At 49.4% G+C, this 22,656-nt stretch overlaps 2 protein-coding genes across 9 annotated transcripts in view; one reads left to right on the top strand and one right to left on the bottom strand.

Annotated features, from left to right (window-relative positions):
• NUP85 (nucleoporin 85) overlaps positions 1-6,642 on the top strand; it is a 46,687-nt gene extending 40,045 nt beyond the window's left edge. For 2 of the 5 annotated variants that reach the window (XM_025467947.3, XM_025467945.3), the window contains 8 exons: positions 2,723-2,806; positions 2,907-2,972; positions 3,160-3,311; positions 4,068-4,185; positions 4,290-4,390; positions 5,432-5,583; positions 5,993-6,094; positions 6,454-6,642. In XM_025467947.3, coding sequence (XP_025323732.1) covers positions 2,723-2,806; positions 2,907-2,972; positions 3,160-3,311; positions 4,068-4,185; positions 4,290-4,390; positions 5,432-5,583; positions 5,993-6,094; positions 6,454-6,552 — 874 coding nt within the window. In that variant the 3' untranslated portion in view covers positions 6,553-6,642. The remainder of the gene's footprint in view (positions 1-2,722; positions 2,807-2,906; positions 2,973-3,159; positions 3,312-4,067; positions 4,186-4,289; positions 4,391-5,431; positions 5,584-5,992; positions 6,095-6,453) is intronic. The other 3 variants (XM_025467946.3, XM_049114572.1, XM_049114571.1) reach the window with 3 other exon arrangements.
• A 405-nt stretch (positions 6,643-7,047) lies between these two features.
• Positions 7,048-22,637, bottom strand: GGA3 (golgi associated, gamma adaptin ear containing, ARF binding protein 3). 4 transcript variants are annotated; one of them, XM_049114570.1, is made up of 18 exons: positions 22,497-22,614; positions 15,800-15,958; positions 15,321-15,405; positions 15,118-15,193; positions 14,470-14,568; positions 13,707-13,830; positions 13,342-13,445; positions 13,067-13,213; positions 12,603-12,740; positions 12,003-12,084; positions 11,773-11,889; positions 11,252-11,488; positions 10,786-10,856; positions 10,196-10,515; positions 9,737-9,960; positions 9,274-9,443; positions 9,006-9,116; positions 7,048-8,808 (listed from the first exon to the last, which is right to left on the bottom strand). In XM_049114570.1, exons 5-18 carry the CDS (start codon positions 14,551-14,553, stop codon positions 8,698-8,700), a joined length of 2,040 nt encoding a protein of 679 aa, XP_048970527.1. In that variant the 5' UTR covers positions 14,554-14,568; positions 15,118-15,193; positions 15,321-15,405; positions 15,800-15,958; positions 22,497-22,614; the 3' UTR covers positions 7,048-8,697. The 4 variants fall into 4 exon arrangements, 3 of the variants coding, with proteins under 3 accessions (XP_048970527.1, XP_048970526.1, XP_025323728.1); XM_049114569.1 differs by lacking the exon at positions 15,800-15,958 and having other exon boundaries at positions 22,497-22,637; XM_025467943.3 differs by lacking the exon at positions 15,800-15,958 and having other exon boundaries at positions 13,133-13,213; positions 22,497-22,637.
• Positions 22,638-22,656: the final 19 nt, after the last annotated feature.

The raw sequence follows: 22,656 nt of genomic DNA, 5'->3' as shown, positions 1-22,656 counted from the left end.
TGCTGATTTTTATATTTATAGAGCACTAGTCAAAGGAATCTTTTTTAAGATTTTATTTATTTATTCATGAGAGACACAGATTGAGAGAGAGAGAGGCAGAGACACAGGCAAAGGGAGAAGCAGGCTCCATGCAGGGAGCCCGATGCGGGACTCGATCCCAGGACTCCAGGATCACGCCCTGGGCCGAAGGCAGGTGCTAAACTGCTGAGCCACCCAAGGATCCCCATGGAATCTTTTTTTTTTTTTAAGAATTTATCTGAGAGAACACGTGAGGGGGAGCACAAGTTGGGGGAATTTTATTTATTTGAGAGAGAGCCAGCAGCAGAGAGCATGAGTAAAGAGGAGAAGGGGGAAGCAGACACCCCACTGAGTAGGGAACTATATGTGGGGCTGGATCCCAGGACCCCGGGATCATGACCTGAGCCAAAGGAAGATGCTTAACCGACTGAGCCACCCAGGTGCCCCTTGGTTACTTTTTTAAAGATTTATTTTAGAGAACAAGAGAGGACTGTGTGTGCATTTTGAGGGGGTGTACAAGGGGGGGAGAGGGAAAGAATCTCAAGCAGACTCCCCACAGAGCATGGAGCCTGATGCAGGGCTCAGTCCATGACCCTGAGATCATGATGAGCCAAAATCATGACTGGGATGCTTAACTGGGGCACCCAGGTGCCCCAGTGTGTTTGTCTTTTACTCTTAGGAAAGTGGAGTTTTAATGATTACTTTCTATAACAAAATCAAATGTAAGTAAACTGGAAGCAGACTATCAAGATAGATAGTTTCAAGGTATAATCATGCATTAAGGTAAAAACTTCTGCTTTCATGATCTAAAAAGAATAGAGATTGGTTTACACTGAATTACTGGACAAATGTTCAAAACTTACGCCTTGTTCTTAGGGCTATGGATCCTCAAATATTCCATCTGTTCCAGGATTCCACCATTAGGGAATGCTCTTGTTTCTTGGTTTCAACTCAGGTCATGATTTCAGGGTCATGGGATCAAGCCCTGCATTGGGCTCTGTGCTGAGTGAGGAGTCTGCTTGAGATTCTGTCCCTCTCCACCTTCACGTGCACTTGCGCCCTAAAATAAAATCTTTAAAAAAAAAGTAATATTTTCCAATATTCTTTTTTTTTAAAAAGACTTTATTTATTCATGAGAGACACAGAGAGAACGAGAGAGGTAGACACAGGCAGAGGGAGAAGCAGGCTCCATGCAGGGAGCCCGAATGGGACTCGATCCTGGGTCTTCAGGATCACACCCTGGGCCGAAGGCAGACGCTAAACCGGAGAGCCACTCAGGGATCCCGTTTTTGGCAATTTTCAAAAATACCTTTTCTTGTATTTTTTTATATTTCCACAATCCTTCAATACTAAGAGTTCTATAAATTATGTGCTACACAAAGTCCTATCATGCTCAAGTTTTCAAAGAGTACTTCCTTGATCCAAGTTCTCCTTTAGCTATGGCTTTGCTAATTTTGTAATTCTGTGTTCCTTTCTGACCTTGTTCTTTTAGACAGGAGTCCCAATAAATAAGATCTGCTTGGTGAGGAGCCTGCTGCTTCTCCCTCTCCTCCTCACTCATGCTCTCTACTACTCTCTCTCTCTCAAATAAATAAAAACTTAAAAAAAAAAAAGTCAAGCATTATATACAAAGAGAAAGGCCTATGCCAAGTAACAAATGAGTAATATAACCAGAAATGATGTATGTACATACAGTAAGTGCATTGGAATACTCTATAGAGCATGATGCAGGGTGTTTTCAAACAACTGATGATGTAAAACAGTGATTTCCAAGGCATTTACTTAATCAGACCTTTAGAGGGCCCTAGAAACCTTCACTTTTAACAAGGGCCCCAGGAACTTCTAGGTTTTGATTAAAAGTGTGGTTTGGGAGAGGACTTCACCTTCATTGTGGCCAGAGTACATATACGATAAAATTATAAATCTTGTAATTGAACAAAATTTCTTTATACAAAGTACTAATAGAAACCTAAACAAAAGATGGTTTTTAAAAGTATCATGTATATATATGTATATATATAGTCCTATTCATAAAGTATATTAATCAAAAGCTGTACAATGAGAAGCATTAATAGTGAAGCCAGCTGCAAATATATTGCTTTGAAGTCCATGTTTCCTCAAGCATCAAAAACTACCAGTCTCTTAGTATTTTGTTGATTTCTGTATTTTTGATGTGTTAGTTTCAGGTTTACTACATTTGACAATTCTGTACATCACAAAACGTTCACCACCAGAAGTGCAGTTACCATGCGTTACCACATAAAGTTAGCATAGCTATACTTTTCATTTGCATAAATCACTCATAACTGGAAGTTTGTACCTTTTCACGTAGTTCTCCAGTCCCCTACCTCCCTCTGTCTGATAACCACCAGTTTGTTCTCTGTGTTTATTAAGCCTATCTGTTTGTTTGGTTTTTTTTTTACACATTATTTTGTATCCACATTCTCTGCATGTGATTGGATCCCTGAATTTTATTTTCACTGTGACATTTTCCAGAGATCTAGATTGTTGGCTTCCACTTTGAGGGCTTACCATCCTTCTGAGTATCCACTGTCCGTCCCCACATAGCACATAGCTGTGTGCTTCCAGACATATTTTCACTTGTTATTGTCCCTCCCATCCTTTTATGCAAAGGATATGCAGGCTCACATGGGCCATATAGTCACCCTGACTCTCCTTCTTGCCCTGGTGTTTGAATCTGTAGTATTGCTCTGAGCAACTGGTGGTTTGTGGCCCATCTGACAGACCTGCTGGATCACTGCAAGCTCCTCCAGTCGCACAACCTGTAGTAAGTGTGTGGCGGCCATGCCTGCCCTTGGGTTGGGCTGTGGGAGGGCCCTGAATGGAGCAGGCCAGGGGTTTGGGTCTCCTGTTATGTTTTCTTTCAGCTTTGGATCTAACATGAGAGAGTTCCTCCTGCTGGAATATGCCTCAGGACTGTTTGCTCATCACAGGTAGGAAAGCCCCAAGGATATGAGGTGCTTTTCAGCATGGATGTACCACTGGGTCTTGGATTGTGCTCTCCCCTGTCTGGTTCCCTGAAGGCAACGGGTCCAGGGGAGGAGTCATCTTGGTGCCAGTCCCCAAGCTCTAGGGCAGCACATGGGCTCATCAGTCGCTCCTGTCCTTGGATGTTTGCAGCCTGTGGCAGCTGGGAGTGGACTACTTTGACTACTGCCCTGAGTTGGGCCGAGTTTCCTTGGAGCTGCACATTGAGCGGATCCCCCTGAGCACTGAGCAGAAAGCTCTCAAAGTGCTGCGGATTTGTGAGCAGCGGCAGATGACTGAGCAAGGTGAGCCCACCCTCCTCCTGCATGCTTGCTGCTCATGCTGCTCTGGCCGGACTGGAGAACGGCTGGGCAGTGGGTGCCAAGAGATAAGCCAAAACAGGAAAATTATTGAGGAAGGACAAATGGCTAGGGAGGTGTCAGGACTTAAAACAGTGGAGCACACGGCCTTTTAAAGAGATCCTGACCCACTTCCTCTCTCCTGCTTACTCTAAGAAGGTCAGGACTGAGGTCAGCTTGGAATTTACTTCTCCCAGGTGGGTTGCTATTGCTAGCTAAGACTGTCTCAGTGGGGAAGCAGGATCAGTCGCAGCTCAGGAAGAGCACAAAAAGAAAGCTGTTCTATTTTCGCCCTCTCCTTTCACTGTTGAGGGATAAAAACCCAAGTTCTTTCTAGAGGCATCTGCTTGCTTATGACCATCGCTGAAAACGTATGGATGGCATTCAAAACCCAAAGGATGTTTTTGGCACCTGGACAAATGCCCTATTAGCTGACCTGTGAGGAGCAATAAAAATCTTTTTGTACTCCTAAAATCAAACCCACTCACAAGGTCATTCCTGCCAGGATGGGACATAGTGTTAATAGAACCAGGAGGCAATTTATAAGCCCCAGAGTCCCCAGTGTTGGCAACAAGTTGTATTTGGAACCTGTGAAGAGGCTGCAGAAAGCTCAGAGGAGAGAGAAGCCTACTCCTATCTGGCAAGGTTCAAGAACGGCCTGATCTGCAGGGTGAAAAGTTCACCTTCTTTTTCCTTACAAAGTCCGCAGCATTTGTAAGATCTTAGCCATGAAAGCTGTCCGCAACAATCGCCTGGGCTCTGCCCTATCTTGGAGCATCCGAGCCAAAGATGCTGCCTTTGCCACGCTGGTGTCAGACAGGTGGGCTCAACCTCTCTTGGCTTTCTGGGGACTGTCTGGGAAGTCGGGAGGCTGAGGAAGGTGGCCTGGGACCGCTGCTCAGACCTCTGGGCCGGGCCTGGCAGGTTCCTCAAGGATTACTGTGAGCGAGGCTGCTTTTCTGATCTGGATCTCATTGACAACCTGGGGCCAGCCATGATGCTCAGTGATCGACTAACCTTCTTGGGTGAGTCTCTGGGCTCTGTCCCTCGGACCTTCAGCACAGTGATGGGTTGTGCAGATGGGAGGGACTGATTTAGGCTTCTCCAGTGTTTCCTTCCTGTTGAGCCCAAATTCCTTGAACTATGTATGCCAGACTCTACAAAGCATATTTTCTGGAAACATTTCCTAGTAGTGTCAAACTTGAGAAAAAGGTACAAGAGTAATATAAGAAGTAAGGAGCTCCCATGTACGCTTTCTCGAAATTCACCATTTTTATTTTGCCTCATTTATTATTCTCTCAGGTTTTGGGGGAGTAATCTGAAAGTTGGAGTTTCTTCCCCTTTCTTCATAAATACTTGAGCACGTGTTTCCTAAGAGAAGCACATCCTCTTCTAGAACTAGCTATCCGAATGTACCGCTCTCATAAAATCTCTAGTCCATGTTCTGGTTATTATCAGCTCTCCCAGTGACGGCTTTTGTCACGTCCACATTCACAAATTCAGTTTTCCTGTCTCTGTAGTGCTTCTGCATTTCTTAGTGCTTCTGCACTTCTTCACCTTGACTTTTTTTTTAAAGATTTTTATTTATTTATTCATGAAAGAGACAGACAGCCAGAGGGAGAAGCAGGCTCAATGCAGGGAGCCCGATGTGTGGGACTCGATCCCAGGACTCCAGGGTCACGCCCTGGGCCAAAGGCAGGCGCTAAACCGCTGAGCCATCCAGGGATCCCACCTTGACATTTTTGAAGAGTCTGTTCTGCTTTCTTATGCCCTTATTTTGGATTTATGTCAGGTTTCCTCATGATGAGATTGAGACCTATGGGTTCTTCAATCTGTTGCAGTCCACGTCTCTGGTTTGGTTTGGTGGTTACATTCTGGGAGGTTGGCTCTTTGGAGCTCCTTCAAAATGTATGTGTGTGTGTGTGTGTTTATGTGTGTTTTCAATTCTGTTGGTACATGAGTTTCGAGACCGTTCTGGAAGAGTCTCCCTGCTTTGGAGCAGCTGGTCTGGGGTTTCTCATCTTGTTTAGGGCCAGAGGTGACTCAGTGCTCTGTTTTCTCAATAGGAAAGTACCGCGAGTTCCACCGATTTTATGGGGAGAAGCGTCTTGCTGATGCAGCTTCTCTTCTCCTGTCATTGATGACTTCCCAGATAGCCCCACGGTCTTTCTGGGTAATACTATTAATAGATGCCTTGCCCCTTTTGGAAGAGAAAGAGGTACAGTTTGAATTCAGAATGATTTTCTTCTCTGTGTTTTGTAGTCCTTGATTGTGCTTCATTCTGTAGCTGTTGTGGGTGCACATCCACACATCATCTCCCAAGTAGGGCCCTGCACGTATGTGTGCATTCCCCTGTAACGCCCACTCTGAAAATCTGGTATCTACCCAAGAAAAGCTACTTAATTTGAAATGAAGCAGCAGTCTACGGATAGTACTCCGCCTAGGGCCCTGACAGGAAGGGCTGAGAGTGAGCATAAGGGCTCTGTCCTCCCAGAGCTGCATATACAGAGCTCACTCCTCCCAAGGGTTTGCACAAAGGCCATCTCTGAACCCAGGTGCATGCCCAGACCAGTGCAGCCCTTGCCTGGGGAGCAACTAAGCAAAGCAGCCACTCCTCTCTCTCCTAGGTGGTTTTTTCAGCAGAGCAAACATATGAGCTGATGAGATGTCTAGAGGACTTCGCCTCAAGAAGGCCAGTGTGGAGAGAGCCTGGTGTTCAGCGACTCCAGGTTATTTTAGCTTTTGGATTGTTGATTCCATAATGGTGATGAGAAAAGGCTCCTTCCATCTTAGACTTCCCTACTTTCCTCCAGAAACACTGGCTCCTTACAAACTTGTGCTTCTTGAGTTACCTTTTAACCTGTTATTGACACCCCCAACTCTTTAGTAGAAAGTAGGGTGGTTCTAGTGTTCTGTTCTTTTCTTCTGGCGGTCACAGTGGGCCTTTGCATGTGGTTCTGTCAACTTGCTGGAAGCTAGTACTAAATGCTAAATGCCCTTGGTCTGCCTTTGGGTCAGATAGAGCCTTGCAGAGCTTTAAAGAAGGAACACTTCTGCTGTACCTCACGCTGGCTCTGTTTACTTTTAGGAGGACGTGGAGAACACGAAGTTGGAAATGCTGAGACTTGCTCTTGCACGAAATCTTGGCCGGGCCATTATAAAAGAAGGCTCACTGGAAGGATCCTGAGGTCAGCCAAGAGCTGCTTCAATGTGTCATTTTCATATGGCAATGTATATAGATTTCTGAAAAAATAAATTTTTCTTCCCCCAAATAGAAGGCAAATTCTTGGAGTCCAGCCTAGGGAGTTTCCCCTCTACTATGAACCTGAGGTTGGTGGTAATTAAGAAAGTGCTTGTTATGTTTTCCTTGGATGGAACTGGTCTCCCTGTCTTCCAAGAGAAAAAAAAGCCACTCCTAGAAGTCATGACGGTGAGTGCAGTGCCCTCCTTCCCTATTAGCTTAAACAAGAGTGGTCAGTGGTTTACTTACGCTTCTGAAATTTAGCCTTTACAATCAACTGGAACCTTTACCTGGTTTTTACTTTAGAAAAGGAAAAGGTCCAGGAACCTGTACTTTGACCAACAAAAATCTCAGGTGATGCCAGCATATCTACCTGTATACGTCTGGAATTCCTAAGTGGTGCTTTGTCCACAGTAGAGTGAATGGTCATCTGTATTAGGATTCCAGGTAGGGCAAAAATGATTTTATTTGACATGCAGCAAAACAAGGGCAGCAGAGTCAGTATATTGTACACAGCCATTTGTCACAAAGCAGTGACTTCAGTAGTAACACTCAGATAGTTTTAATGTCTAAAGCTTATTATAAAGGTGTATTTTCCATATAGTAATCCCACAAATCTTCCCAGGGCTGCAAGCAGCCAGTCTCTGGAAAGCTCTTAAATTTATAGGTAGTGAAACTGATTCACTTTTGACTTGTCCTAATGAAGCAGTGAAACCTGCTTGCTCAAGATGGAAGGGAAGGAATACAGTAAGGAAACCTGGCAAAGTGCAGGGAGGGATCAGGGAGTGTGGTTTGTGCCACCTTTCCCCAAAGATGGCTCTGTGCCATCCAGCTGAGCTCAGGTGAGCTGTGTGCTCTTTCCTCAGCTGGTGGAGGCAATTTTCCTGTTGCCCCATGAGGCCTAGACTCCCTGGCCCAGTTGCATCTGGTAGATGGAACAACTGGCACAAGCTTTCTGGAGCTGAGCACTGTCAAAGCAACAGGGTCTGGTGACTCGATTCAAGCATGGTTCCTGATCTCACCACCTCCAGACCCCATATCGCGGTGACTGGTGCCCCTCAGCAGCTGGGGATAGTCAAGGTCCCTGGGCAACAGGTAAGGATAGAAGTCTAGTGCAATGTGCCTGACCCTGAGGCCTCCTATTCCCAATCACATGCCACACAACAGGCCATCTGGTGGGAAGAGGGGAAGGCCCAAGCAGGAGGACGCAGAGGGTGATGGGAGTTGTTCTTCCCTTCAGAGGCTTGAAGGGCAGAAGAGCAGTTTATTTCATGCCAAGCAAGAGGTAGTGAATAGGATGGCCTGTTCTCAAGGCAGGAGGCACACTTTCCCCAGAAAGCTTTGAGTACCTGCTTCCAGAGAAGGGGAATACTGGTTCTCTTCATTCTTTCATACTCCTAGTTTTGGCTGCCCCAAGGCCGAGTTCTGTTCCTAACAGGCTGAGTTCCACAGCCTGCCGAGATGTCCATAGGACACAGCCTGCCACCGCCAGAGACAAGCATACAACTGGTGACACGGTGGCTGTTCCAGGGTGATGCTGCCCATGGAAGGCAGAGTTGGAGATGCAGCAGTATATCAACTCACTCTGCCCAGGGTGGCTCAGAACCACTCGGCTTTGCCTACCTCTCCGGAGGTGGGAGCAGGAGCCTGCCAGCAGGGGAAGCACAGAGTAGTGATGGGGGCTGAGGCCTCTAGGGTGTGAGGATGTGGTCCTTGGGATTCTCTTAAGTCTCTTTAGAGACGACTCCTCTACAGCGTCAGGATACCAACACGAGGGAAAAAGCCTCCTCCCTGCCTTGGGTCCATGTTCCCAGGGCAATAGTTAAAGAGTCAAGCCACTCCCCACCCCTGACAGTACACGGCCACTTCAAGTCACACAGGTAGATAAAAATCAGGTCCTTTTAGGGGGCCAAGGGAGAGAGCATCACAGCAGCAGCTCGGCTCCTAGCAGCGATGCCCAGGGCCCCTGCTCCATATCCCAGCTCCAGGCACTGCAGGCAGGACGTGGAGGATGACTGGACCAGAGAGCCCTCCTGTCTCAAGGCAGCTTGCCTGGGCTTCAATGTGGAGGTGACACGGAGTCCTCTGGGGTCATAGATTACCCCACTGCTCCACAGGAGGAAACTCATCCACCTCGCCCACCTCTGTGCTCAGTTGCTCTCCCAGGGCAAAGGTCAGCCTATACCGAAGCCTCGCCTTCTCCTGTGACAGAGGGACAGCATGTAAGATGTGACCTAGGGCCCCTTACCATGCCATTCCCACCACCCCATCCTCACTCAGCCACCAAAACAGGCCAGGGACACAGTGAACACTGCAGTATCATGGTACTTCAGGCATAGAGGTAGAGGTTCTGATATGGGGCAGTGAGAGCTACAGGCTGGACCCCAGTTCTAGCTCACCTTCAGTGGGTTGGCCAACAGCATGACCTGGGTGATGGCTGCAGGTGGCTGGATGGGGCTAAATGGAGATAACTCTGTCCCAGAGGGTGGCTGTAACTTCACCTTCATTGACTGAAGAGAAAGAGAAGCTCCTTTAAGGAGAAATGGCAGGAGCCCACTAGTCACGATGGACACACGCTGCTGCCTGTTGGCCTCAGGGTCCCTCAACACAGTGGGGTTCAAGGGGAGGTAATTTGTACCTCTTGAGGCCCCAGGGAACCAGGGGTACCTTTGGCACTGCGGCCTGCAACACAATGCTTTTGATAGGCAGGGGAGCTGTATTCAGCATGGACACCACCACGACCAGCACATCCGGCCGTCCAGGCGGACACTCCTTGGCAAAGTGAAAGAGGATGCGGAAGCCATTTTTATCATAGGCTGTCACAGGAAGAGCACTGCCTGTAAGAAGAGGTCACATGGGTGTGGAAGGAGAAACCCCACAGAGCCCTGAGGGTGTCTGCCACACCCCTTTAGGGAGGGTGAGGCAACCCTGTGGCCAGCAGGCACCCCAAAAGCATCTGGGAAAGCAGCTGTCAGAACTACCCAAGAGTACGCAGTGGCAACAAAAGGCCAAGACAGCAGGTCACGTTTGGCTTTAAGGGACTTGGGCAGAGAGCCAGTGCCCACCCCTCTCACTCCCCAGAACACTGCAAGCTGTGGGCTCCCTTCCCCCCCATGCTTTCAACACCTACTAGGCTTGATAGATTCCAGGGGGACGTGGACACTGGCCAGGGAAAGCTCTGGCCCCTTCATGGGGCTGCCTTGGGACTGGAAGGCAGGTGGCTGGAAAAGAGGGCTGCCAGGCCCTGGGGAAAAGGGGAGGAGAGGCCGAGCAGTGGTGCTGGTGGGGATCAGAGGGGAGGTGGTGGCCCCAGGGAAGAAGATGGAAGAGACAGGTTTCACCAGGCCGGAGGTCCTGAGAAGCAGGAAGGAGCACAAGGCAAGTCAGAGACCAGGGGAAGCCGCTGGGCCAACCCCTCACGTCTTCCAGGGAACAGCTGGTTCTTACCACCCCTTCCTCCTCTCCCCCGTGTTTCCAGAGGCCAGCCTCAGCAGACCGAAAACGAACATCCCCAGGCCCTCCAGAACTGCCTCCTGTTCTACCGAGCCCAAGTCCAACTCTCCCCACCCCCACCTCTCCCACTCATTACGCTCTGGTATCTTCGAGAAGATGATCAAGGGCATCCAGCTGGTGCAGGGTGCTATCGCCCAAAGCTGAGCCATGGTACCCGAGGGCTGTGGACTCAGCCTTTGGGGCCGAGGCTGGGGCCAGTCCAGACGGGAACAAGAAGGAGCCTGCTTTGGGGGCAGGCCCAGTGGCTGGGACCACAGGAGCAGAGAAGGGAGAAGGCAGTGGAGCCTGGGAGCTGCCTGCAGAGGATGCTGAGGGTGGGACAAGAAGGCCATCTGACGGGCTACAGGCAGCACTCCCAGGCTTGGGGCCGCAGAATTCCAGGTCCGACTGCTCATTCTGTCAGGAGTGGAAAGTGTGAGTGAGCCATAAGCATGGAGGAGCTGTCGCGGTTGGTGGCTTTTGGGTCTCCAGCTCTGGGCCCCACCCTGGGGGCCCGATAGGCAGCCCCCTCTGTAGGGCCCGGGGCAACCCCGTGGCTGTGATCAGTGTTCCCAAGCCCACCCAGGGCAGGGAGTATGGACAGCCAGGGCTGCAGCCAACTGTGGCTGAGGAGTCATGAAAGAGGAAGTCTGTGAAACTGGTTGAGCTTTTTAGTGATGCTTCTACCTGGAACAGGGGCCACTGGCTGTTTCCAGCTGAGTCTTTGGAAGGAGCAGTGGGTGCTGGATCAGCAAGGCCTGTTAGAGAAGATGATGGTGATGAGAAGGGGCTCTGGCCTTGGGCAGCCCCATTTACCCTAGAAGAGTCACATGACAAAAGTCGCTGACAAGTGGGGACTAGGTATTTTTCCAGGCAGCCTCCAGAGGGAAATAAATCCTTTAGTCCTTACATTGAGGGGGGTTAGCTTCTGGACTGAGCAAGACACTCAGTCCACCATGTCCATTCTGGAGCTTGTATGCAGACCACCCTGGGAGCCTGAAGGCATTGAACTTGACTTTCCCTATACCTGAAGCCTCCCTTCCCCATTCCTGCTAAGTACAGGGGCAGCCCTGGGTCCTTTTTCCCAATTCACACGCCTTTCTGCCCTGTTGGCTCCACCAGAAGCCCTTCACAGCCTCCCCCTGGGACACACCCAAGCAGAGCAGCTCCTCGTCCAGCAGGCAGAGGGCGTTGCTTGTGCTGTTGGGTGTTGGGGTGACCTCAGCCTGGCTGGAAGAGTGGCTGCGCCCAGGTCCTGAGGTCTGAGGGGGCGGAGGGAGGATAGGGATGCCGGAGGATGGTGGGGCTGGCGCCAACACTGAGGATGAGCTGCCTGGTGTGTCCAACTCAGCAAGGTCGATGAGAGTGCCTTGGTTCCTGGAGTGGTTTCCTAGATGGGCGAATGGAAGGGAACAGGGGTGAGTAGGGGCCATGCTAGTGGCTGCACAGAGGAAGCAGAACCCTAAGTACAGCCTCTAGCCTAACACTGAACAAAGGCAAGCAAACAAAGAAAACCCTATCCATAGCCTCTGGCCTCTCAGAAGCTGGAGGAGCATTTGGAAGGGCTTAGAATCCCCTTGGGCCCTGTGGGGTGACATGCAGGTCAAGCACTCCCCGCTTGGTGGTAGGCCTGGGGCTGGTCTGGATGGGTCCAAAGGGAGAAGAACATTTTACCTTCCGAGTCTGGCATGGCTGAGGTGGCTACCTCACCATTGATAACCTGTCCTTCAACGACTGTTTTGTAAGAGTTGATGACCCGGGAGAGGTTGTCACTGGCCTGAAGGATGTCCCCTAGAGCAGAAAAAGGTACTTCTCACTCCCAGCCATGACACTACTCCCACCCTCACCCTCCCCGGCCAAATCCAAATTCCTGGGTCATCCTTGTCAACTACTCTTTGACTCACCCAAACTATTGTCATTGTCCTCTGTCTCACTGGCTAGTTTGAATAATGTTCGCCTCTTATTCTCACACCGATCAAACAGCTCCTGAAAGAGTCCCAAACCTAAAGGTGAGAGCTACAAAGTCCCTTGGAAGTGATCTAATTCAGTGTCCACATCCAGAAAGACAGAAGGCTTCTCTACTGCCCCAGTCGGTACCTGGCAGAACTGGGCCCCCTATGCCTGCTGCCAGCTTCCACCGCGCTGTGTCACCTAAGATGTCTGCTTAGGACCAGGGGAAGCGTTTCCCTTCCTGTCCCCGAGGCCAGCACGTGCCTCAGAATTCAGAATATCTACGTGACGAAGGACTAAGGTGCAGCACCAGGGGCACACGGTGGGTGGCTCTGCCCTATTGCTCCTGAGGCAAGGAGGCCAGGCAGAGAGCAGTGAGCCCTGAGGTGGGTCTGCGGAATCACACGGACTCGGGGGTACACACAGCTCCCCTGCCATGTGCGTTAGCCATAGTCTGTGTAAAACGGGGGCGGCCACCGTGCTGATTAATAAGGAACAGCAGGGCTGAGCAGGCTGGCTCCCTTCCCTGGAGCCTGGCTCTCGGGATCGCCTACCTTCATGAGCTCTTTATCTGCCTCTGAAGAATCCTCTTTACTGTAATGAAGCAGCATCTCATTGAGCAGCTTTACGTTGTTGTTAACCTCTTCTAAAGTGTGCAGACGCTTGGTCACCTTCTGGATCCGCGCCTCATCCTACATCAAAGACAAGGAGAAAAAGCTCAACTAGACTCCTCTCCCTGGCTCCCCAGGGCCCCCCCATAGCCAAGGGTCGCACCAGAGAACGTAAGCAGAGGCTAGTCCTGGTGGAAACTCCTTTTAATGCACAGTTCTTGGGAACCACAAGCCTCAGTCCGTATTTAGTTTTTCTTTTATATAACGGCCTGTCCCCACCCCTAAACCAGCCCCCGTGTATGCCTGCTCCTCTAATCCATTCTTCCCCAGAAGCCCCAGTGGCCTCTCGTGATGGCGGGGGGTGGGGGGGTGGGGGAGGGTGGGCAGGGATGAGCAACAGGCCTCACAGCGGAGGAAGGGACTCTTGGTCTGTGGTCATGGGTTCCTCCGCCCCAAGCCCGAGGCCCACTCACTTCCTTCACCATGGACTTGATGAGCTTGTTGGCCTCTTGTAGGTCATCCGGGTTTTTGCTTTTCAGCAACTTGGCTAAAAGCTAGAAGAGGTACCAAAGGTAAAGGGAAAGGCAGCAACCCACCTGGGGAGACCGCAGAGGGGCTGGAGCTCCCGCAGCACTGAGCCCACGCCTCATCTGAGGATGCCATCTGCGGGGGCGCACTTTACCTTGGATTTCTCCTCATCGTCAAAAACAGGATTTTTGGGACGAGGTGGTGGAGAGGGAATCAGTGTCCTGTCCATAGGGATCAGTGGGTCAGACTGCACTATGCCTGACAGGAACACAAGGGGGCAGAGCGTTGGCTCAGGCTGGGGTCCCCCTGACCCCTTCCTCACACGGCAAAGAGGGGTACATCCCTGTGACGAGGGCCTGCAGAGGGTGAGAGGACAGTACACACCTCTGCCCCTCAAAGTGCAGCTGAGCCCTTCCCGTTGTCCTGAGGAGGAAGGAAGGGACGGCAGACAGCACCCCCCTTCCTGGCCTTAGCCAGCCTCTGGGGCTGCTTGGAGGCTGAGGGAAGGTAAGCACATACCCTGCCTCTTCAACATGTGGTAAGCATCCTTGATCTTGGTTTCTTCTGGCAGGGCCAACGTCCAGCTATAAAGCAGCTCGATAACCTTGGTCTTCACTTTCTCAGACACCCTGTCCCCCAGGTACTAAGGGCAAAAGGAAATGGGAAAAGCTCGTAACTGCCACCTGGAGGCAGAGACCGTGGGAAAGCTCTTCAGCAATGAAAGGCTGCGAGTTGGTTCCAGCCTCCAGGCCCACCCCAAAACCAGAAGGTATCTGTGACATGGCGCGGGGAGCCAAGGAAACTGCCGGTGGCAACGCTTGCTCTCTCAGGGTACGGTCTGTGGTCAGGCAGGAATCGGGGAACCCACCACCTGATTTCCATGCATCATCTCCCAGAAAGTGACATTTTACCTCAAGGGAATGAATGAGAATGGCTTAAGTATGAGAAACAGCTCTCTATCCTTTAAGTGGTGCCCAGAGCTTAAGAGCAACACCAGCATGCCCCAGGAGCTGAGTGGCTGAGTGATGAGAAGACTAACTTCTTGGATCCACGCAAGACAGACCAAAGTGACCGCTGTCCCTAGCGCTTCCCCCACCCCCACCCCCCCACCTGCTGCCACATCACCTCACATTCAGCCCAGGAGTCCGTCAGAGGGTTCCCCTCAGGGCCTAGCTCTCTAAAGACAGTTCTGTAGAGATGTTTGTACCGTGAAGCCAGTTAAGATGGGAGGGGGGAACCACAAACGGAGTTCCTAGAAATGAGGAGACTGCTGCTGACTGACCTTTGGAGAGACGACTTTGATTAACTCATTCAAAAACCGGAACTTTCCCACTTCATTATGAAATCTCCTCCCACAGTTCTTCATGCACGCCTCCAGCACCTGCAGCCACATGAGGGGTAGGCACTCAGTGCCGGGGGTGGGGGGTAGTATCTGGGTGGGAGCTGGCGCTCAGCCAGGACCCTGTCCACAGAGCACAGCGACTCTGCACCCAGAGAAAGAACTTGCAAGTAAGCTGCCTTTAGTAGGAAGTAGTGTTACTTTTAGCGACAGAGCAAATTATACTCGCCACACTTTCCTTTAGTTGGCCAACTCTGGTGACTGGCAAGATCAGCATCTCTCCAAGAACCTGCCTCTGAGCTCCACCCTGTGCTCGGGGCCCCTGCCTCTGGCTCCCACCCTTTGTCACTTGGCTTCTCCCACTCGACCTGTGGCCTCACTGGCAGAGACTGCACTTCAGGCCTCTCTGCAGCCTCGGCGCCTGGCACAAGGGCACACGTAATCACGGGGCAGTTTATGGAATGTGTTCCAGATGGATCTTGTATTGAGGATTTCAGTTACCTTAGGATGTGAGCCCTGAAAACCTCAGAAAACCCAGTGGGCAAAAGGCCTCTGCTCATTAAAATCCACTGTCAGAATGAAACAACCTACCGTCAGGGCCTGGACCGCCTCCCATTCCTGCGGAGACTGGATCTTGTGGGCTAGCAGTCGGACAGCGATCTGTGGCCTGGGAGACAAGAGACCACGCTTTCAGGCACTAACCCTGGGGCTACCTGGCTGGCCCTCCTTGGCCAGTTTTGACTTCTGCAGTCAGCTCTCTCCCACTTGCCCCCGCCAATGGCTTTGAGACTCACCCTTCAAGCTCTTTGTTGATCTGATCACAGAAGCCAATTATGTATTCCCAGTCCTCCTGGCGGTTGGAAGGATTGGTGGCCTTATCTTGGGACAGAGCAAAGTGGAAGACCATTGTTATAAAGAGCAAGGAGGACATAATGGAAGGTTTCCCAACAATTTTTAGACACTACTGTGAAGCTAAGTCTGTTTCCAAATTTCTTTTCTGATAGAGAACCTTCAACAGGTCAGTTCAGTATTTAGAAAGTCACAAATGAAGGGAAAACAAATTCTCAGCCTTGTGAAGCTTAGAGTCGACCATGATCAATAAGACAATTATAAACACAAATGATAAAAACCTTCCAAGATAACCATAAAAATTTTAATATAATATAAATAACTCTAGTTATTCCAAAATAAGCTATTAAGCAAGTAGGGATGATCAAGAAGCATTTCCCGGAAAAACTGAAGCCAGGTAATATTTGATAAGGAATATACATACTTAGAAAAATTATTTCCGGGCATCCCGGGTGGCTCAGCAGTTTAGCGCCGCCTTCAGCCCAGGGCCTGATCCTGGAGACCTGGGATCGAGTCCCACATCAGGCTCCCTGCATGGAGGCTGCTTCTCCCTCTACCTGTGTCTCTGCCTCTCTCTGTGTCTCTATGAATAAATAAAATCATAAAAAAAAAAAGTATTTCCTACATACGCTTCAAAAACTTTTACAAGACCTAATTTTCTTTTTCTTTTTTTTTTTTTTAAAGATTTTATTTATTTGTTTATTCAGAGAGAGCGAGAGAGAGGCAGAGACACAGGCAGAGGGAGACCAGGCACCCCCTGCTTTCAATGTTTTCTCTATTGCATATTTTTTTTTTTAAATGGTGGTTTATTTATTTATTTTTATTTATTTATTTATTCATGATAGTCACACAGAGAGAGACAGAGAGGCAGAGACACAGGCAGAGGGAGAAGCAGGCTCCATGCAGGGAGCCCGACGTGGGATTCGATCCCGGGTCTCCAGGATCACGCCCCAGGCCAAAGGCAGGCAGGCACCAAACCGCTGCGCCACCCAGGGATCCCTCTATTGCATATTTTAAGCTCATATTTACCGAGTCCCTACTAAGCACCAATCATTGTACTGTCTATGGGATTGCAGAAACAGAATCTGCCCTTGAGCACTCAGTACCCTCAAGTTTATTTATTTAAGAGTTCATTTATTCATGAGACACATAGACACATACAGGTGTCCCAGTACCCTCAAGTTTAAATAGTCTCCTATGATTAAGGACAAGGGCAAGTAATTGGAGCGTTCTCAGAGGATTATCGAGGGCTTAAAACCCAGGTGCTAAATGTCAAGTCTCCGATTATTTGGTGTTACTGTGTTATTTCCCCGGTTATCCCCAGACCTGTGCTAAAGAGGCTGGCCCCCACTGAGGGTGGTTAAATGTATTCCCATCTCTGATTCAGACCTTGGGAGTCTGCCTCTTCCAGAAAGCACTCTCAAGCTGTTTGCTAAATTTAGGGCTTCAGGTTTGGAAGACAAATGGAAGGCTGAAGGCGTATATCCTATTTAAATACCCATGCTCTTGCAAATCCCCCCTCCACACCCCCGCGCCAAAAGCAGAGCAACAGAACCTTGAAAAAGCACTTCCAAACCAAGGGGTGTCGTCAGAAGTTCCTGAATTCTGACTTCTCGTGACTGTTTTCTTAACTTCCTTTTTCCTAACATTAAAATTCACTAGCTCCATGAACAAATCCTAACAAGGGCTCCCACATCCCCCACCCTCCCAGGGCTCTGAGGCCCAAGAAGTCAGCAGACACCACCCTGAGGCAGAGGGAAGAAGGCCTCTGCTCCAACTGTAGGAAGATTCTGATGGTTTAGGTTCATATTTGGAGGAAAAGGAAAATGTCTGTCCTCAATCTTGAAAAGACCATTAGCAGACCCTCTAAAATGTCAAGCTAGAAGAAAAGCAAGACTAATTCAAGAGTGGCTATTTGTTGCCACAGTGATCTACAAGTTGTCGCCTTCCAGAAGCCCCATGTTTCTCCCATCAGTTGTCTGATACCTTCTCAGGTGTTGGCATGGCTTTGTTACTAATCTATCATTTGAGATGCTTAAAGTTCTCACTTGACAATAAGAGCCTGAAGGAGACAAAAAATAAGACCATCTGAGGGGCCATACCCCTCCCATTGCTGCTATTATTATTTTGAGAAGAGTCACATCCCTCATGGTATAACATGGTATAACTTTTGCGCTGTTCACACTGGAAAAGCATGGCTCTAGAGTACAGCATGGATGCTCCTGCCCACACACACGTGAGCAGTGGGGGCCTCATCGAGCATGTTCTTCCCAGGCCTCTTGTAACTCCCATAGCACCTCTGTTCCAGGAATATGCCCACTTCCTTCTCATTTGTGCTCAACTTCTCTAGAGTCCCACTTCCTTTCACCTGATAGACCTTCCTATTGCAAATCTGCAGGGAGCTCTCTGCCTACCTATGGGCTCGCAAAACCTTGGTTTCAGCAATGGCGAGGCCTGGGTCTGAGGATCTCCTCCAACTCTCCCTTGGAAAGCAGACCACAAGCACCCTTAGGAACTGGAGGAAGTTGGGGTAATTCTGGGTAACTCAATCTCTGCATTTGACCAGTCTCCCTCCCGCAGATGTACACGACTTTCCACCCACTCAACATGCTCCTGGCACAGAGGTGACACCACAGTCTCCCCTGTAAACCCCACCTTCTAGAATTGGCTCTGGGCTCTATTCTGACTTAAGGTTTCTATTTTCAGATCTCCCTTGCAAGCCTTATTCTCTTGCATGTCTGTGCCTCTAGATCTCCTGCTCTCATTTTCAGCTTAGTTCTAGCCCTAGCCTTGACGGTGGCAGGGCCTCAAAAGGTCAAGGAAAGATGGTTCCAGTAGGGGCAGCACCAGCTACCCAATCCCAGCATGGCTCAGATATTTCACAGCCGACAGATTCTATGTAACACATGACTTAGAGATTAGCAGAGGCAAGACACAGGATGGAAGAGAAATCAAGAGTCAGCTTTCCATGCTGGGGTCTTGAATCAAGAGAAACATAGTCACCAAGTCTTTGTTAAGCACTCATAGAAAATTAAGTACAGGGATCAACTACACTGTATGATACTATCCAATCAATCAATAATGTAACAAAGAAAACGAAGTACCAGAGAGGCCAGGGAGAGACTACAGAAAAAGTCCGCACTTAGAGACCACTCTTGGGGAGGTTATGCTCTTTGGGTGCCACACGTGCGAAATAACCAAAGCAAAGCAGAGTATAATTATATAATTTGGTACAAAAAGGAGTTTAAAAACAAACTCATTACTTCTCCTTCCTGACTTCCTCATTTCTATAAATGATGCCATCATTCAAGGCTCCTTTTGCCTCTATACCCAGGCATCCAGCTTTGAACCCCCATTGTGGACTCCTTCCCTTTCACCCACTTTCAGCAACCCAGGGTCCCTTTCTTCTCCACATCCTTTTAAATCCCTCCCTTTCTCTCTGGCAGCTTGGGACTGAGTGCAAGTAACAGAAATCACCATGATTCTTCAGAGGCTCTCAGGTTCTCCTCTCTCATTCGATCTACAATCTCAGTCCATTTGAGGAGAAACATTGGTGTTACAGCAGTAGCATTTAACAAGGAACTTGATCCTGTACAGAAACTCTTTGTGGACAAGATTAGAGAATATAGAACTAAGCGCCAGACATCTGGAGGACCTGTTAATACTGGCCCAGAGTACCAGCAAGACCTGGAGAAGGAGCTTTTTAAGCTTAAGCAAATGTATGGTAAAGCAGACATGAATACGTTCCCTGACTTCAAATTTGAAGATCCCAAATTTGAAGTCTTGGACAAACCCCAGCCCTGAAGAAATAATGTAAAATTTATTTGGCAATTTGTCCTAGATTAGTTGTACAACTGGATCGGAATAAACATGTTTCACAACTGTCAAATGTTCAGAGAACTGTCAAATGTTCTTTTAATTCTGGTTCCAAATAAATTATTTGGTGATGTTGGGTGTACAAAAAAATAAATAAATCCCTCCCTTTCTTACCGCTGCCTCCACCCCACCTCCTTATTTCTTCACCTGCTTCCAAAACTTCTGCTACTTGCTATCCTATATAAACCCCCTAAACTGATCCTCCTAAAACACTGATTTCACCAGATAAGGTAAGTATGGGGACCTGATGGGAAGCCTAGGTGGCTCAGAGGTTGAGCGTCTGTCTTTGGCTCTGGGCGTGAACCCAGGAAGTCTCTCTGTCTCTCATGAATAAATAAATCTCAAAGAAGAAAAAAAAAAGAACGGGGATCTGATAACTGTTGAAATTTAAACTTCTTGGGCTGGAATTCAAGCTTTTCCAGAATTTGGATCTAACTTCCCAGCTTTCTCTCCCATCACACTCCTACAGGAACTCCCAGCCTAAACCAGCCAAACACCTGTTCTATATGCCCCAAACATGGTTTGCTCTATTTACATCACTGTCTAGTGTTTTCTTAGCCAATTTTCCTCAGTCTTCAAGGCCTGGCTCGAATGCCACTTCCTCACTGGGAGAATCATCTTTCCATTCCACTTATCCCCAATTTCCTAAAGAAACTGTCTGCATTTTAGCATTTACAGCTCTTGCCCTGTACCTGTATCTTTTTAAGAATGCTTTATCCAGGGATGCCTGGGTGGCTCAGCGGTTGAGCGTATGCCTTTGGCTCAGGGAGTGATCCTGGTCCCAGGATCCAGTCCCATATCAGGCTCCCTGTGGGGAGTCTACTTCTCCCTTTGCCTGTGTCTCTGCCTCTCTCTCTCTGTCTCTCATGAATAAATGAATAAAATCTTAAAAAAAAAAAAAAAAAAAAAGAATGCTTTATCCACTCCAGCATCACCTTTATCAAACTGAAGACAAAGACAGCTTGAACTTAATTTTCATAATACCTCATATAGCAGGTATTTGTTATAGACTGATTAAGACAATGATAGGACTTCAGGGAAGGCTGAATCAAGAGTCCATGGGCAAGGAGAACCTGAGATGGGTTTTAAAGCATTTAGTTGAGCAAAGGGGAACAGGGCTTCCAAGGAGGGAGAGCACTGTGTGCTGGTGGGACAAGAACAGCTGACTGAGCAAAGCAAGACTACCATGGAGCCACAAAGAGGCGGCAGTAGGTGTGCAGAAGTGCTCTTCTGGGAGAACGCAGAGTGGATGGAGGGGAAGGGGAGAGACACTTTAGTCACCCGGCCAGCAGAGGCCTTTATGATTCTGGCAAACTATGGAGTGACAAGGCTCTAGACGAAAATAGAGCTAAACCACAAACACTGGTCCATTCAATTGATAAAGTTCACAACGTAAGTCATTAAGAACTGTGAAGGTGAACAACAGATTAAAATGGAAAGAATCTTGGAAAAAAAAAAAGGAAAGAATCTTAACAGTGCTAATGTCATTCTCACTAATGGGAAAGATCAAAGGCTAGTCTCAGCTCTACTGTCTACAGATATCATCCCATTCCCTCACTCACCATCTCCACTCTCCCTCAAAAACAGGTCTGTCCCTCTATTTCAAAATATAACTGTAAGCCGAGAAACTATTAAACTCAGCATAGGTCAAATTATTCCATTGTCCTCATTAATATCTGTGAATCAATTCCAGTGTAGTTATAACTGGTTGGATGGGTCTGGGCAAGTGGTTTGATTAGAGTCCAGAGTGTCCTTTTTTTTTTTTTTTTTTAAGATTTATTTATTTATTCATGATAGAGAGAGTCAGAGACACAGGCAGAGGGAGAAGCAGGCTCCATGCCGGGAGCCTGACGCAGAACTTGATCCTGGGACTCCAGGATCGTGCCCTGGGCCAAAGGCAGGTGCCAAACCACCGAGCCACCCAGGGATCCCCCAGAGTGTCCTCTTTTTGTGAAATTGTGATAGTAGTACCTGGTTCGCCAGGGTACTTGATGAATTAAATGAATGCCTTTGGAGCAGTCTGAGCTCCTCAGAGATCAGTTCCATATACAGAAGACTTTGCGACCTGCCGGCAACTGCAGATTTTGCAAATGTAACCTAGGTTCAATCACTTGCAGGGGGTTTCTTATTAAGTAAGATCAGGCTAGGGATCCCTGGGTGGCTCAGCGGTTGAGCACCTGCCTTTGGCCCAGGACATGATCCTGGAGGTCCCAGAATCGAGTCCCACATCAGGCTCCCCGTGTGGAGCCTGCTTCTCCCTATGCCTCTCATGAATAAATAAAGTCAGAAAGAAAGAAAAGAAAAGAAAAGAAAAGAAAAGAAAAGAAAAGAAAAGAAAAGAAAAGAAAAGAAAAGCCAGGCTATTGGCATAAACAGCCATCACCTCCAACAGCTTGGAGGCTCTAGTAAACAGATCCTGCACAAAGCAATCTCTGGGCATCCTGTCTCATCACTCTGTACAATTTTCTGTCTTCACTTAAAGAGGTCTCCAGGGGCCTCTTCTAAGCCCATAGGAAAATTAACTTATTAACCCTTCGGCAGAGTACTACCTGCTAACAAGGTTAACCCATATTTCCTCAGGAGCAGTATGAACTAGCAATTAGAGCAAGGGGCCGCCGCTCTAACTACCGCACTAGGCTGCGCTCCGCAGCTTTGCTCAAAGCAGGCTACCTACGAATGGCTCGTTAAGACGTTCAAGTGTGTGTCCCCCCAACACGGACACCACCAAGCCCTCTGGGCATTGCAGGAATAGGGCAGACCTCTGTCATGCCTTTTTAGATTCTTCTCACTTCAAACATTCTGCCCGGGCGAGGAAGCCACTTCTCAAACACACGGTCACAGCCCTGAAGCTTGTGCGCGTACGCTCGGCGGCACCCACCGCTCCCGGAGTTCCCCTCCACGGAGGCACAGGGGGCCCGGAGTCCCCGCGGCGCGCGGCCCCACCACGACCTCCCCAGGTCGCCGCTGCATGTCAGCCGGAAGCACTGGGCTGCCGCGTCCCCGGAGCCCGCGGGGCCGGGAGCGGACTCGAGCAGACGCCGCCGCGCGCAGGAGCGGGAGGAGGCGCCGGGCGGGGGCCGGGGAGCCCTGCTGGGGAAGGGGCGTGATCGCGGAATGCTCGCGGCAAGGGCGAGCCCAGGCGCGAGCTGCCAGGCGACGCGGCCGCACACCCCTGGGAGCGGAGGGGGGCGGAGTGGGGCGGAGAGGGGGCTCGAGGGCAGGCAGAAGCGGCCGCGGCTACTCACTCAGCCAGGACTCCAGGCTCTCCCCTTCCGCCTCCGCCATATTGCAGCCGCCCGGGCCGGCCCAGCGGCCTCAAACCTCGCGAGAGCCTGCAAGCGTCGAGCCGGGGCGGGGCCTGCATGGGGGCCTGAGAGGAGAGAGCCCCGCTGCAGAGGGTCACGT

The sequence above is a fragment of the Canis lupus genome, chromosome 9 (assembly GCF_003254725.2).
Source record: "Canis lupus dingo isolate Sandy chromosome 9, ASM325472v2, whole genome shotgun sequence".
Classification (NCBI taxonomy): Eukaryota; Metazoa; Chordata; class Mammalia; order Carnivora; family Canidae; genus Canis; species Canis lupus.
The sequence above is the reverse complement of the archived record's forward strand: the minus strand, read 5'-3'. Positions and strand labels throughout refer to the sequence as shown.

What these genes read in the sequence shown, in the direction of transcription:
- GGA3 (XM_049114569.1), bottom strand. Translation starts at nt 22,536, where the DNA reads ATGGCGGAGGCGGAAGGGGAGAGCCTGGAGTCCTGGCTGA. An exon ending in TCAAAGTCGTCTCTCCAAAG is followed by an intron (nt 13,831 to 14,469) that starts GTCAGTCAGCAG and finishes TTTTGCCCTTAG; the next exon opens with TACCTGGGGGACAGGGTGTC. An exon ending in GCCAGTGGCCCCTGTTCCAG is followed by an intron (nt 10,516 to 10,785) that starts GTAGAAGCATCA and finishes CACTCCTGACAG; the next exon opens with AATGAGCAGTCGGACCTGGA.